Source organism: Callorhinus ursinus, unplaced genomic scaffold (genome assembly GCF_003265705.2).
Source record: "Callorhinus ursinus isolate GAN/ISIS: 27379988/994484 unplaced genomic scaffold, GSC_fseal_2.0 scaffold4, whole genome shotgun sequence".
NCBI classification, from domain to species: domain Eukaryota; kingdom Metazoa; phylum Chordata; class Mammalia; order Carnivora; family Otariidae; genus Callorhinus; species Callorhinus ursinus.
In genome coordinates this window covers 119,837,168-119,853,889 of record NW_027397066.1, presented here as the reverse complement: position 1 = coordinate 119,853,889, position 16,722 = coordinate 119,837,168, and the positions used below count along the sequence as shown (strand labels likewise).

At 36.3% G+C, this 16,722-nt stretch overlaps 1 protein-coding gene across 2 annotated transcripts in view; it reads right to left on the bottom strand.

Moving 5' to 3' along the window:
• Positions 1-2,009: 2,009 nt before the first annotated feature.
• USP38 (ubiquitin specific peptidase 38) overlaps positions 2,010-16,722 on the bottom strand; it is a 40,336-nt gene continuing 25,623 nt past the window's right edge. For both annotated transcript variants that reach the window (XM_025874247.2, XM_073892294.1), the window contains 2 exons: positions 9,446-10,808; positions 2,010-3,731 (listed from right to left, as the gene is read on the bottom strand). In XM_025874247.2, coding sequence (XP_025730032.1) covers positions 3,570-3,731; positions 9,446-10,808 — 1,525 coding nt within the window. In that variant the 3' untranslated portion in view covers positions 2,010-3,569. The remainder of the gene's footprint in view (positions 3,732-9,445; positions 10,809-16,722) is intronic.

The following is a 16,722-nucleotide window of genomic DNA, read 5'->3' as shown; positions in this document are numbered from 1 at the left end:
ATCTTTATTTCATGTCTTTAAAAATTAGTTCTATAGTGATTTCTTTTTATAAGGGGAAGCTGCAGTTTCTTTACAAGATGGCTTTTTTTTTAAAGCAGTTTATTTTAAATCTTTTTTTTTAAATCCCCCATTCATTTTGAGATTCACTCGCTCCTATAAAGAACTCTTTAAGAAAATTAACTTAGTAATAACAAAATAAGGCTAACACTATGATGGTATGTGACAGTTTGGTAAATGCTTAAGAATGTATATATGGAGCAACTTATATTTTAGATTTATTTTTTAAGCTTCCTTGAGACAATTTTTAATTTAAATTTGCTAGCTGTTGCACTTTAAGCTCTCATATTACATTATCTAAGGTTTAGCCTTACTCCCTCAGATGACGTTACTGAGTTGTTAATAGAAGTCAGTTAACACTTATGTTCTTATAAAATGTAAATAACTTATCCTTCTTTACTTCAGCAATAGTTTTAGAAATCTAAACTCATTAGAAAAAAGCAGAGGATGAAAGGATATAGAAAGTATAGCATTCATATGATAAAGATACTATACATAAATGTACGGTATTATTTCCTCTGAACCAGTCACTTAAAAAGCTCTCTTTGTATTGAGTATATTATGTGAAGTGCACAATCACAGGAAAAAGATATACTGGGAATTAAGAACTGGAACAAAGTACACAACATCAAAATGGTGATTTCCATTATCATCTGTGTACTGGACAGACTATGCCAATTTTTTCTTCAACTGTGTTGCACACACAAGAAGCATTCAACCCCTTCTTATAGGAGGGTAGCAAAAGTTTTTAAAGAGGTAGTATATGAAAAGACAACTACTTTTGTAAATAACATTATCATAAAGAGAGTAGAACTAATTGAGAAGGAACATTACAGATTTCAGCTTAAAACTAAGTTTTAAAATATTTTTTGGTCTTTCTAGATTTAATAGTAGTCTTTTTTGAATCTGTTATAAGGATCCCCAATACCGCTAGACATCATGAGGAATCTTTATTTCTACATCCAAAGGATTCTTCTGGAGTCTTAAGGTATGGAGACAAAAATCAGGGATCTTAAGCCCAATGCTGCTCTTTCTCTTGATTCTTCAGCTGGTAGAGAGGTGGTGGGAAGAAGCTTGAACAAAGATTGAATTAGATTCCGTTCTCCAACTTGAGCTATGTAAATGTCATTAGTAAGAGTTGCATAGGCACCTGCTTGTGAATGGATTATAAGGGCTTGCATGACTGACCACATTATATATATTTTCTTCTTTGCATATCTCTCTGAAGAAAAATTCTATTTTTATCAATGTGTCAATAAAGATCTTTGAAAGGAACAGACTTAGATTTCCAATTTTTCATTTTTGTTGGTGGTGGGGCCTAATGTGCTCTTTTGAGGAGCACTGAGCAGCTTCATTTGAACTGATTACCTTGGAATGAACTAAAGAGAAGCAGCAATAGTACCCTAGCAGAGTCAGACCTTACAAAATTTGCAAGAGGAAAAACCTCTCTATAAGAGGTTAGGAATGTGAGAAATGGAGCCTCTGGTTATTCTAGTTTCAAGTTTCAAGTTCATTTATATCGATATAAATACTTTAAATTCAGCAAATGATTAATGTAATTATAGTTTTAATCTGAAAAGGAAGTCTTTAAGTCTTTGCTACTGTATGAAATTATTATCTGAATAGTTCCAGTATTATTCTATAACTAGAATTCCATCTTTTTATCATTTTGAAAATTCAGTATGTATTACTTTGACAGATAAAAATCCTTGAATGATTTGGTATTCATAGATAAACCCATGTGTAGGTCTGTCTTTAACAAAGTTCCCAGGAACACCTGAGCCCAATATTAATGTACCAGCTATTAAATGACTTTACCAATTTCAATAAATGCTAACACTGATATAATCTGATGATAAATCATTAATTAGCCAGTGGATAACTGAATACCTAGAGTAGCTTAGCAATACACTATTAAGACAAGAGGAAGCACACAGGAAAGACAGTGTGATAAAAATTTGTTTCATTCATTTATAGAAAAGACAAGTCTCAATCAATTCTGCAAGGAATTTCCAGTTTTAATCCAATCAGTTTTCCTAATCTTCCCGGTGACTGGAAACGAGTTAGGAGTGGGACACAGTGGAATGAAGATGAGGAGTTCTGTTTTTAACTATGACTGTTAAAAGCTTGGGAAAAAGATAAACTCCAAATCACCAGAGAACACTCTTTCCTTAAAATGTTTTCAAAATAAATATGAGACCAATTTCAGAACAATGTACAACCATGGATAAGTTAAAACTTTCAGGAAAAGGGACAACTGGGATAATAACTCCTAGAATACGTATAATCAAGACCCGGGAGAACTGACTTGTTTCCCACTCCCTGGTAAAAGAAAATGCAGGATGGCAGGGTCTGACATTGCACCATTTTATCTGAAACTATGAAATAGAAACAACTGTGCAAAGCACAAGATTCAAATTAAAAAAAAAAACAAATGTCCAACTCTAAAAATATGCAATTGATGTTTAATAATCTGAGGATTAAGTAACAAACTCAAAAAAGATTTTTTACTTGCCTAGGCTCATTTCCTCTGAATTCTTCTATGATTTAAAAATAATCTATCACACTTATTGATTTAGAACCATTGGATTTTACTTCAGGAAAATCTAATATCTTTCAAAAAGTTATAATTTTAATGTTAGCACAAAAAAATTACTTCCTAACATTTCATTTTTAAAAAACTTTTCCGCAGCCAAAGATTCCTATTTTTGAATTACAGTACTGCAAGGCACATACAGAACTCACCTTCAAAACACACAGAAGATATACTCCCTGAAATAGAATTTAAAAATCCTTAAACAATTAGAAATACTACAAAGTTAGCAATTTTTTAGGTAAAAATGTTGTTCCTACAGGATCATGCACCTTTCTTAAAATCAGTTCAGCATATATGTATAAATAATCCTTTTTTAAAACATTTGTACTTGAAATGCGGATACAGTGGTGCTGAAGATAGCACTAAACAAAAACCTGAAAAGTACTATAGCCTAATAAATTTTATGTTATTGCCTTCATTAGAGACTGTATTATCTTCAGCATTTTAAAAGATTTGAATTTAATAATGGGGTACTATGCATGAAATAAAGGATTTTTTTCTTTCTTTTTAACCAGTATTTCTATCATTTCTAGCATCAATTCTTTTATAAAAGATGCTAAATGAATTATATTTTTCTGTTTAGTAAACGGAGGACGAGACCATTTAAATGCCTCTGCTAAATTTAATGCAGCTTAATTAGGGACTGGGTACACATTTTCCTCTGAAAATTTTTGGTCAAGCATGTCTAACCATAAAAGCAAATGGAATTTTAAGAGGTAGATTTTTTTCCCATGATGCATTTGTTAATAAATGTACTGTCAAGAAAATAAAAACAAGCACTGAGTGTGTTTTCTTTAAGTACAGGGTCTAATGAAAAGAAAAATAAAAGATAGGTATGATATTTGTTACAGTCTGACATTTTAACAGTCATAGTATTAGATGTTTTGTGACCAGTGCATTTTGGATTCTCTCAGGATCAAAATACGAGTCTGCCAACTGTATTAAATCCTCCTCCACCCCCTCCACCAGTTGGTCCACAGCTTCCTGGTGGGTCATTGTCATCAAATCCATTGGGCCGAAATGAACAGGAGGCAGATGCAGCTTGTAGGGCCCGGGCTCGAGCGTTCAACTCTTGTTCCTAAAATAAAAAAGAATTTTTATAAAATTAAAACCCTAAATGCAATGGATGAGTATATCATCTATATAAATATTTCAAAACTGACTTAATTCTTAATAAGCATCCCTCAAATCTCAGTAATTTAAAAAGTATTGACTACACTAATCCTTACCGAATCTTACTAAAGTACATAATCACAGATGGAACAAGTAATACAGAGAGCAAAATCCTGGTGTAACTCTACAGAATGACAGATCCTAAAGCCCATTCTTTTTCAATACTTCAGTTTGCAGAAGAGAAAACTGAAGTCCCACATCCTAAAATCCTATACAGGAACACTATAGTTCTTGTAAATACTCAACAACACACAGAGGAATAGATTTCCTTTCTAATACACAGAATGTAGAATTTAAAGGTTATGACAATGGGTTATCTACTCTTTATCCAGTGGGGCTATTTTGTATGTGGGTGATACAGTAAAAGGTATAAATAATGAAAGAAGGCTGAATGCTGCCTAGCCTTTCCTTAGAATACTTCTCAGTAAATAAAGGTAGGATTTCAGTAACATTGCTAAGGAAAATGGTGCCTATCTCCTTACAGTATTACTTACAGCGCTTCCTTACCAGATTATCAGAACTTTTATCAGGAACCAGTCATACTGGTAATACTTGCCAGACACATATTAGGTGCTCAATAAATATTAATGAGCTCAGATTAGAACACTATTAGCTACTTAGCTTCAGAAGGAGCAAATGTAAATAAATAATGGTGAATTCATTTGGCAAGGTGTCAAACTGCATTCTAAAACTGGTACAAACTCCTTGGAAGAAAATGTAAAATATTCTGGCACACACCCGTTTTTCTGGGAAAGGTTCTATAACTTTCAAATGACGTGCCAATTAGGTCTAAAAGCTACTCTTAATTTGTTAGGCATAATCATCCTGATGGCTTTAAAACTTTAAAAATACACTTAACAGTAATCATAAAAACTATACTTTTTCCAATTTTCAACTAAAAGCCCAGTTACTTTGTTCCAACTGACAAGGTAGTGTTATTTTATAATTTCTAGCTAAATTTTTCTAGTTAACTATTCTCCCTTCTTCACAAGGTGCCCAATTTTTTATTATGGAATAAAAAGCCAGGCTTACTTGGACATCTATTTCTCACATTATGAATACCTTATTTCTCAGTAACATACAGTGACAGTTGCGCAATTGCTAATACAAAAAAAATGATCAAGAATCACATATTTTTATAGCTGAATGTAACCTTAGATAAGAAATCCTTGTAACAGAATGGCCTAATTAACCAGTCTCAGGCAGGTTTAAAACTTAATTTGCAAGATACTTCTCCAAAAACTTCTTAATATACTGTGCTGGTTCCTTTGTACAATGTTTTTTAAGATATAATCTATTTTTTAATCTGTAAAATTAAAGTAAGAATTAAAATAGAACTAAAATTTTTAGTTTTATAGATAGAAAATAAAAGCTATAGGTATGTATATAAGAAATAGACACAAAAATGAGAAACAAAATCCTCATTGCTCTAGCTCTATAACCTATTAAACTATCCAAACAAACAATGAAAATGACTCTGTATCTAAGACTGGTTTCAGATATAGATCATGTTCCCTAATGAAATAAATAAAACTGAATATGCAAGGTAGAGTTCAAGAAGTTCTGCTACCAAAAGAGATGGCAAATTTTGTTAGAAAGGAACTCCCCCTCAGAAGCAGTGTTAAAGGACACACACAATACAAAATTAAGTCTATTGCTTCTAAGACGCATGAAAGCTACATTGTATTTCAAGACAGCTTCCCAAGAAAGGAATATTCCTTTTTGGCTTTTTATCTACTTATATAAATATATGGCTGACAGAGAAAAATGTATGATATCCTGTTTTCAGAAGACAAGCTTAATGGATTGAAGCAGGGAAAACTGCTTCTCATTTTACTTCTTTTAATACAGATGTATAATGTCAAAAATTATGATTCTCATAGTATATATAATTTATATCCCAATTTTATATCAAGTATTAAAATTAATTCTTATTTCAGTAGTGGACTATAGGCCTGGAGTTACTGTTGCTTTGGGACAAATAACTTGCAAAATATTTAGATCTCTCATTTAAGTAAATATGTTAACATTAAATTAATCCATCTTTTATTTTTCTTTAAACTACACAGATATATTATGTATACTTTTCTGTATGTACGATGAAGAAAAATATTAAGACATTAAACTATCACCTCCTCCAAAGAAACAAAGGAAAGAAACCAAACAAGAAAGGACAGAAGCTCTGTCTGTAGCTGATGTGGGACACGTGGGGACAGGTGCAGATCTTCACAGTGCAGTGCTGGTGCTACTCACACAAACTTTCTCTCTCTGGATCCTACCCAAAGCATAATTTTGGTGTCCAGACACTAAAATAATACAGACATTCCTTATGCAAGTTGGACTGAAGGGAAAGAAAGAGATGAAGAAAAAGCCCTTCCCAAAATTTACTTGAGATCCACAATCTGCATTACTGTCCTATGTGTCAGGCTATGATACACAGCAGAAAATGGTCTGGTCACATGGGATTTTTTGCCCACTTTTCAAAATCACTAATCTCACCAGTACCAGAAAGAGCAAGAGTTTCTTTGTAACACATGTCAATCTAGATATGATTTTAGTAAAATTTAAAAATGGAATCCCCAAAACAGCTTTTTAAAATTATACAAGATGAATTTCTAATGTGATTATGAAGAATTAAAAAAGAAAGTAGCTACCCTGATATGTACTATGATGGTAAATTCATTTGCAGTACTACTCAAGAGCAAAGGAACTCAAAATGTTCACTCCACATCCTTACTTTTACTAAGATTTGATTAAGTTTTTGCAATTGTTTTATAAATAGGTATAAAGTTATATCTTAAAACTAAAGTTGTATTTTTTTTTTTAAGATTTTATTTATTTATTTGACAGAGAGAGACACAGCAAGAGAGGGAACACGAGCAGGGGGAGTGGGAGAGGGAGAAGCAGGCTTCCCACTGAGCAGGGAGCCCGATGCAGGGCTTGATCCCAGGACCCCGGGATCACGACCTGAGCCGAAGGCAGACACTTAACTACTGAGCCACCCAGGTGCCCCTAAAGTTGTATTCTTGACATAGCAATCTATTTTAAAGCATTACTATGAAATGAGCACAAATTTTGAACTATACCTCAAAAATGTAAAAACAAAAACGAAAATAGGAACGAAAACATGTATGTATACATATATGTGTGTGTGTATATATATATGCTCCATGTATTCAAAACAATATAGTCTCTTAACACAAACTTAAAATACCAGAATGATTCAGTTAAATTGTATGAGAGCCATTACAATTCAAACCTCAACATGAATCAATTACATTATTGTATTTAAAAGTCAATAATACAAAGTATAAATGTACTTAAGTTTTTAAGTAAGAGTTGAGTATTTATTATCATAATTTGCTTCAAAAAGGTAGTTTGGTAATAAGCATTGATTTAATAGCTGGTCTTAATACAGGAACATAAATGTGTTATTGTAAAATTTGGCAGTTATCTTTTTTACATTAAATAACTTGCCAATCTAAGACTTCAGACAGAATTCAGAGCTGCAAGCACTGAAAAACTGAATTAACAAAGTATATAATGCTTTCCTTTATAGTGACAATGGGCCTTAAAACAATAATGAAAAGAATGGCTTATCACATTCAGATATTGTAAATATTGTAAGGAGGTAAATAGTTAAGAAAGAGAAAATCATTTGGGGAAAGGCTGTAATAAAGTAGTTGTTATGGTTACAAGAGCTTTTGGCAATCCAATCACAGAAATAAAGCAGTTCCTCATCTTTTTAAAACCCATGTCTCTCTCCTTTGATAAATATACTGTTTTACCCAATCACTGATATATAATCTGCATATTTTCACAAGTCAAGATTGTACTAGGCCTTATTATCTGTATCTTATATCACAGAAGTTTTCTATTTCAACCTAATCCTCTTGCCCTTACTCCTCTTTTCTAATCTTCAAAAATCATGATGATTAATATCTGGTGCATATTTAATATCTAGCAAGAAGGATATGGTTGAATACATCCTGTTACCTAAATCATAAGCCTTCTGACTGGATGTAAGAATCTTTGGTGGTGAATCTGGTTTAATAAATATTGTTTCTAAATTTTTTTTTCTGAAAAATACATTATTTTTGTGTTACTCTAGAACATTGCCACACTACACTCCTTTAACAATGTATCATGTAGGGGCGCCTGGGTGGCTCAGTCGTTAAGCGTCTGCCTTCCGCTCAGGTGGTGATGCCAGGGTCCTGGGATCGAGCCCCGCATTGGGCTCCCTGCTCCGCAGGAAGCCTGCTTCTCCCTCTCCCACTCCCCCTGCTTGTGTTCCTTCTCTCACTGTGTCTCTGTCAAATAAATAAATAAAAATCTTTAAAAAAAAACAACAATGTATCATTATTTGAGTATTTTATAGTATAGTAAATTTGAAAACTTTTGAGAAAATTTCCTTCTAAAAATCAGTACTATAGTGACCCATTTCTTAATCTGTATCTTTCAGCTTTGTGATTTTCAAACACAAAATTTTTAGAACTTACTTATGTAAACTCATAAAGTCACTTGGACTATACAGTTAATACAACTACAATTTCACTGATAATTTAGTGTTGGTTTTTATGCCATTAGCAAGTTGGCAGGTTTCAGAGAAAAATACTTGCAGCAAGATCTAGCTCATATGAAACACCTTTGTTCCATGGCTTTTATTTACTAATTGTTCTATTAGCTTCTTGGTTTTATTGCTCAGTTCCTTAAAGAATACAAATATGTGTTTTTTTTTTAAAGATTTTATTTATTTATTTGAGAAAGAGAGAATGAGAGAGAGAGAAAGCACATGAGAGGGGGGAGGGTCAGAGGGAGAAGCAGTCTCCCTGCCTAGCAGGGAGCTCGAGGCGGGACTCGATCCAGGGACTCCAGGATCATGACCTGAGCCGAAGGCAGTCGCCTAACCAACTGAGCCACCCAGGCACCCACAAATATGCTTTTTTAAATATATTCTACCTTTCAATGTCCTTTATCTTATCCACCTGAATGTTAGTAAGTGCCCTGAAAATATCTGTAAAATAGTCTAGAATGGAATAAACACCAAATTTAGCAGCTGTTTCCCCTGGTAGGTGGGACTAAAGAGAGGGAAGATACTTTCCATTTTACTAAGATTCCTATATTTCTGTATGGAATGATTTGATAATGATCACATCTTTTGTAATTAAAAACAAGTGAGGTCTTGGGGCGCCTGGGTGGCTCAGTTGGTTAGGTGACTGCCTTCGGCTCAGGTCATGATCCTGGAGTCCCAGGATCGAGTCCCGCATCGGGCTCCCTGCTCAGTAGTGAGTCTGCTTCTCCCTCTGACCCTCCCCCCCTCATGCTCTCTCATTCTCTCTCTCAAATAAATAAATAAAATCTAAAACAAAAACAAGTGAGGTCTTTTATACTACATCTAATTGCAACTTTTCATAATTAATTCATAACACTAGAAAGTAAGATAATTTATATAGGCTGAACCCATTTCATATAAACCCAGACTCAAATTTCAGAACTGCCACTCTGTAAATTCCTTCAAAATGCAGAAAGTTGGATTTCAAAATTAGGGTATTCATTTAACCATTAAACCAATTGTTTAAATATTTTCCACAAATGATGAAGTTTTTATTTCCAACTTACCTGTAAATATAGTTTATTGTCTTTTGTTATAGCATCCATAAGTTCTTTCTGTAGAGGAGGGTCTCCATTTACCCAGAGTCCACTGGTTGAACTGTTACCACTTAAACTGTTGGTGCTATTCTGTTTTTTATATAAAAGCACATAAGCTGTGTCCTTTGGAAACCTACTCGTAATTTTCTGGACTGACTGAAATGAAGTAAATGTCACTCTGCTGTCATTAAATAAAAACCATTCTTTTGACATTTCCTTATTTTCTAAATCCTGTTCAATAACTGCACCGGGACTATTTCTCCCCAGTAAATGACTCTGGGAGGATGCTAACGCCAGAGTTTCAGACTGATGGCACATCTGGTATGAGGACTCTGTACCTGTGATGTTTCTGGCATAAGAATAGTAATGCCCACTTTCAGAGGATATACCAGAGTGAACGACAACAGAACTTAATAGATATGGCACCAATCTGGAGCAGCAAGTTTCTTCAGTTCCAGAAGGCTTTAATTTTTTAGCTAGGTTCTCACTAATATCAGTGAAGTCAACATCTATAGACCAGCTTTCTGACAATGAAGAGAAAGAAGTAGTTCTTTTAACTGGCAACTCCAAAACCAGTGGCAGTGACACGTTGTCTAAAATTTTTCTTCTCACGTGATACTTTTGATCATATGAAAATCTCAGGAGAGTAAGAATAAGGTACTCAGGCTCCTCCGTGATTTGCATAGTTTTCTCTGCATTCTGCAAAGAGGCACAGTTTTCACAATAATACTGGTTGTCGCCAGTAAGAATCTCTGGAGCCAAAAAATAATTTAGTAAGTCAGTTACTGAAGGCGTGCTTCCACCTCCTGGTTTCTGAGGTACATCTTTATTAACAAGAATCCTGCTAGATTCACTGGGGACACAGGTGTTTTCAGTACAGCAAAACTCATCAGAAGGACTGCCTAACATTCTTTCATTCATAGCTGAGTCACAAACAAATGCACCTCTTGCTGGATTATAAACTCCTGGTTCTTCTGAAGGACCGGGTTCATCGGCTTGCATTAGACCACCATCTTGTGTATTGGGTGATGATGCTGGATCTTGAAAGGACAAGTTTTCGATAGAAGAGGAAGGACAAAAGGCCAGTGAAAGATCAGTAAAGGCTTCCACTTTTTGTGAGGTACTCCTGCAGTTCAGACAACATATGTGAGTTCGTAGTTTTCCTCCAAACATTTTTTCTATTAAAGTCTTCTCACCATCACTTGTGCAAGGGCTCTCTGTTAGTACAGCTGCCTTACTGGCTACTTCCTGCAAAGAAGTTTCATTGCACCCCAGACTTTCAGAAGGCTTGTGTGCGGACTGAACTTTCAAGATCTTTTCTTCTTCATGTAGCCTGCAGGAGAGTATATATACCATTATATCGCTACTTCACTTAAGCTTCAATGTCACTGCTATTTAAAAATACTGGTGGCTTATATAAACAGCCAAATTATTTTTATCAAATATGACTTAATTTTAAAAAATCCAGTTTTTCCTCTTTTATTTATTTATTTTTTAAATTTTTATTTATTCATGAGAGACAGAGAGAGAGAGAGAGAGAGAGGCAGAGGGAGAAGCAGGCTTCCCACTGAGCAGGGAGCCCGATGCGGGACTCGATCCCAGGACCCTGGGATCATGACCTGAGCCGAAGGCAGACGCTTAACCATCTGAGCCACCCAGGCACCCAGTTTTTCCTCTTTTAAAATAAGAGGAATATCGAACAATTTGAGAATGTAAATTAGAAGTGAGGGGCTATCACGACTCTATAGACTCATTCCTTCTTCATACTGCTATTTTATAGCACTTACTACATGATACTAAGTGATTATCTTATGTCTGCTAATAATCTTATATATCTTTTTATTTTCTCATAGAAAGCCTGGTACAAAGACATCTCATAGAAAGACTGGTACAAAGAAGCTACTCGACATGTCCTTAGCTGATTGCACATGTTAAGTTCAACTAACTTTACTAGTCATCCATGTAAAAGAAGGGAGGCAACGATCTGGAGAAGATACAGGTTTTATTAATTAAGTGGTAAGGACACAATAAAATATATGAAACTCATCTAATTATGCACTGATCTAAAGGAGAAACTATTAAATTTTTTGGTCTCTGGACCCCGTTATACTCTTTAACAGTAACTGAGGAGGGGGCGGAGCAAGATGGCGGAGGAGTAGGAGACCTGGATTTAGTCTGGTGTCAGGAATTCAGAGGGATAGGGATCAAACCATTCTGAACACCTACGAACTCAACAGGAGATCGAAGAAAAGAATAGCAACAACTCTGAACAGAAAAGCGACCACTTTCTGGAAGGTAAGACCTGCGGAGAAGTGAATCCAAGGCGATATTCGGGAGGATAGACGGCGGGGGAGGGGGCCTCTGTCCGCCGCTTCTGGCAAGTGATAGAGCCGCGGAGCACAAAATCAGAACTTGAGAAGTCTGCTCCGCTGAGGGACGTCGCTCCAATGGCTAAGCGGGGGGTGGAACCCTCACGGGACAGTGTGGTCTCAGGACCCTCGGGGTCACAGAAAGACCGGGGGAGCCTGAGTGAGGCAGAGCTCCCAGGTATCGGAGCAGGGAAGCCGGCTACAGAGACAGAGCCTAGGCACGGGCTCTCAGCTCCAGGTTGCCATAAACTGTGATCTGCGGCACAGTCGGGCCACTGCTCCTCCAGCAGGGACCCAACAGGCGGCAGATCCGGGAGACTCCCCTTCCTTCCCGGGGGGGAGCGGCGCGGGAACGCACCGCAGGGATCTGCTGGGTTTGGAGACTCCACACGAGGTCGGGAGCCAGAGATAGCAACGCTTGGTCACAGGCCGGGTGAGCGTGGAGTGCGGCCGGAGACCGGGGACACGGGAGTGATTGACTGCTTTTCTCTGGGGGCGCACTGAGGAGCGGGGCCCCGACTTCTCGGCTCCTCCCGGGCGGATATTAGGAGACCGCCATTTTCACTCTTGTCCTCCAAAGCTGTACTGAAGGCTTGCAGGGAACAAAAGCTCCCGAGAGCAAACCCAAGCAGATTACTTAGCCGGACTGACAAGGGTGGGGCAATTCCACCTCCCGCAAAGACATGTGGGAACCACGGCAACAGGCCCCTCCCCCAGAAGATCAGCAAGAACAGCCAGCCAAGACCAAGTTTACCCATCAATGAGAACTGCAGAACTCCAGCACTAGGGAATACTGCACATAAAATTCATGGCTTTTTTACCATGATTCTTTAGTCTTTCAAAGTTAATTTTTTAACTTTTTTTTAATTTTTCTTTTTCCCTTTTTCAACCAACATCTTATCAATCCCTTTTTAAAAAAAAACATTTTTATTTTTCATTTTCATATTCTATCCCTTCATAGTAGTTACCCTTATTTTGGCATATATATATAAGTTGTTCTCTCTTTAAAATTTTGAGATACAGTTTCTTCTAACAGATCAAAATATACCCTAAATCTCTAGTGTATGGCTTTGTTCTAGTCTCCTGCCTGATCACATTCTCTCCCCCCTTTTTTTTCTTTCTTTCTTTTTTTTTAATCCTCTTCTTTCTTTTTTCAAATAACTTACCTTATCGGTTCCTTTTATAAAATTTTTTATAACTTTCATCTTTACAGTCATATTCCATCCCTTCATCGTATCAACCCTTATTTTGTACATATATAAGTCTTTCTTTCTTTAAAATTTTGGGAGGCACTTTCTTCTAACAGACCAAAATATACCCAAAATCTAGTGTGTGGCACTGATCTATGCACCAGCCTGATCGTTCTTGATCATATTCTGTTTTTTTTTGTTTTGTTTTGTTCTGTTTTTGTTTATTTTTATCTTTTTCTTTTTTTTTTCTCTCTTTCTTTTTCTTTCTTTCCCTTTCTTTTCCCCTGGTTTCAAGTATTTTCTGATTTGTTTAGAGTATATTTTCTGGGGACGTTGTTACCCTGTTAGCATTTTGTTCTCTCATTCATCTATTCTCCTCTGGACAAAATGACAAGACAGAAAAAAATCACCTCAACAAAAAGAACAAGAGGTAGTACCGTTTGCCAGGGACTTACTCAATACGGACGTTAGTACGATGTTGGACATAGAGTTCAGAATCATGATTTTAAATATACTAGCTGGGCTTGAAAAAAGCATGGAAGTTATTAGAGAAACCCTTTCTGGAGAAATAAAAGAACTAAAATCTAACCAAATCAAAATCAAAAAGGCTATTAATGAGGTGCAATAAAAAATGGGGGCACTAACTGCTAGGATAAATGAGGCAGAAGAGAGAATCAGCGATATAGAAGACCAAATGATGGACAATAAAGAAGCTGAGAAAAAGAGAGAGAAACAACTACTGGATCACGAGGGCAGAATTCGAGAGATAAGCAATACGATAAGACGAAACAACATTAGAATAATTGGAATCCCAGAAGAAGAAGAAAGAGAGAGAGGGGCAGAAGGTATACTGGAGCAAATTATAGCAGAGAACTTCCCTAATGTGGGGAAGGAAACAGGCATCAAAATCCAGGAGGCACAGAGAACCCCTCTCAAAATCAATAAAAATAGGTCAACACCCTGACATCTAATAGTAAAACTTATGAGTCTCAGAGACAAAGAGAAAAATCCTGCAAGCAGCTCTGTAACCTATAATGGTAGAAACATTAGACTGGCAACAGACCTATCCACAGAGACCTGGCAGGCCAGAAAGGACTGGCATGATATATTCAGAGGACTAAACGAGAAAAATATGCAGCCAAGAATACTATATCCAGCTAGGCTGTCATTGAAAATAGGAGAGATAAAAAGCTTCCAGGATAAACAAAAACTAAAGGAATTTGCAAACACGAAACCAGCCCTCCAAGAAATATTGAAAGGGGTCCTCTAAGCAAAGAGAGAGCCTAAAAGCAGCATAGATCAGAAAGGAACAGAGAAAATATACAGTAACAGTCACCTTACAGGCAATACAATGGCACTAAATTCATACCTTTCAATAGTTACCCTAAATGTAAATGGCCTAATGCCCCAATCAAAAGACACAGGCTATCAGATTGGATTAAAAAACAAGACCCATCCATATGCTGTCTGCAAGAGACTCATTTTAGACCTGAAGATACCCCCAGATTGAAAGTGAGGGGGTGGAAAACCATTTACCATGCTAATGGACACCAAAAGAAAGCTGGGGTGGCAATCCTTATATCAGACAAATTAGATTTTAAACTAAAGAGTGTAATAAGAGATAAGGAAGGACACTATATCCTACTTAAAGGGTCGATCCAACAAGAAGATCTAACAATTGTAAATATCTATGCCCCTAACATGGGAGCAGCCAATTATATAAGGCAATTAATAACAAAAACAAAGAAACACATTGACAACAATACAATAATAGTGGGGGACTTTAACAGCCCCCTGACTGAAATGGACAGATCATCTAAGCAAAAAATCAACAAAGAAATAAAGACTTTAAATGACACACTGGACCAAATGGACTTCACAGACATATTCAGAACATTCCATCCCACAGCAACAGAATACACATTCTTCTCTAGTGCCCATGAAACATTCTCCAGAATAGATCACATACTAGGTCACAAATCAGGTCTCAACCGGTACCAAAAGACTGGGATTATTCCCTGCATATTTTCAGACCACAATGCTTTGAAACTAGAACTCAATCACAAGAGGAAAGTCGGAAAGAACTCAAATACATGGAGGCTAAAGAGCATCCTACTAAAGAATGAATGGGTCAACCAGGAAATTAAAGAAGAATTTTAAAAAATTCATGGAAACCAATGAAAATGAAAACACAACTGTTCAAAATCTTTGGGATACAGCAAAGGCAGTCCTGAGAGGAAAGTCTATAGCAATACAAGCCTTTCTCAAGAAACAAGAAAGGTCTCAAATACACAACCTAACCCTACACCTAAAGGAGCTGGAGAAAGAACAGCAAATAAAGCCTAAACCCAGCAAGAGAAAAGAAATAATAAAGATTAGAGCAGAAATCAATGAACTAGAAACCAAAAGAACAGTAGAACAGATCAACGAAACTAGGAGCTGGTTCTTTGAAAGAATGAACAAGATTGATAAACCCCTGGCCAGACTGATCAAAAAGAAAAGAGAAATGACCCAAATCAACAAAATCATGAATGAAAGAGGAGAGATCACAAGCAACACCAAAGAAATACAAACAATTATAAGAACGTATTATGAGCAACTCTATGCCAGCAAATTAGTTAACCTGGAAGAAATGGATACATTCCTAGAGATATATCAACTACCAAAACTGAACCAGGAAGAAATAGAAAACCTGAACAGACCTATAACCACTAAGGAAATTGAAGCAGTCATCAAAAATCTCCCAACAAACAAAAGCCCAGGGCCAGATGGCTTCCCAGGGGAATTCTATCAGACATTTAAAGAAGAATTAATACCTATTCTCCTGAAACTGTTCCAAAAAATAGAAATGGAAGGAAAACTTCCAAACTCATTTTATGAGGCCAGCATTACCTTGATCCCAAAACCAGACAAAGACCCCATCAAAAAGGAGAATTACAGACCAATATCCTTGATGAACACGGATGCAAAAATACTCACCAACATACTAGCCAACAGGATCCAACAGTACATTAAAAGGATTATTCACCAAGACCAAGTGGGATTTATCCCTGGGCTGCAAGGCTGGTTCAACATCCGCAAATCAATCAACGTGATACAATACATTAACAAAAGAAAGAACAAGAACCATAAGATCCTCTCAATAGATGCAGAAAAAGCATTTGACAAAGTACAGCATCCTTTCTTGATCAAAACTCTTCACAGTATTGGGATAAAGGGTACATACCTCAATATCATAAAAGCCATCTATGAAAAACCTACAGCGAATATCATTCTCAATGGGGAAAATTTTCCCCCTAAGGTCAGGAACGCATCAGGGATGTCCACTATCACCACTGTATTCAACACAGTATTAGAAGTCCTAGCCACAGCAATCAGACAACAAAAAGAAATCAAAGGCATCCAAATCGGCAAAGAAGAAGTCAAACTCTGTTTACAGATGATATGATACTTTGTGTAGAAAACCCAAGACTCCACCCCGAAACTGCTAGAACTCATACAGAAATTCAGTAAAGTGGCAGGATATAAAATCAATGCACAGAAATCAGTGGCATTCCTATACAGCAACAACAAGACAGAAGAGAGACAAATCAAGGAGTCTATCCCATTTACAACCGCACACAAAACCATAAGATACCTAGGAATAAATCTAACCAAAGAGGCAAAGGATCTGTACTCAGAAAACTGT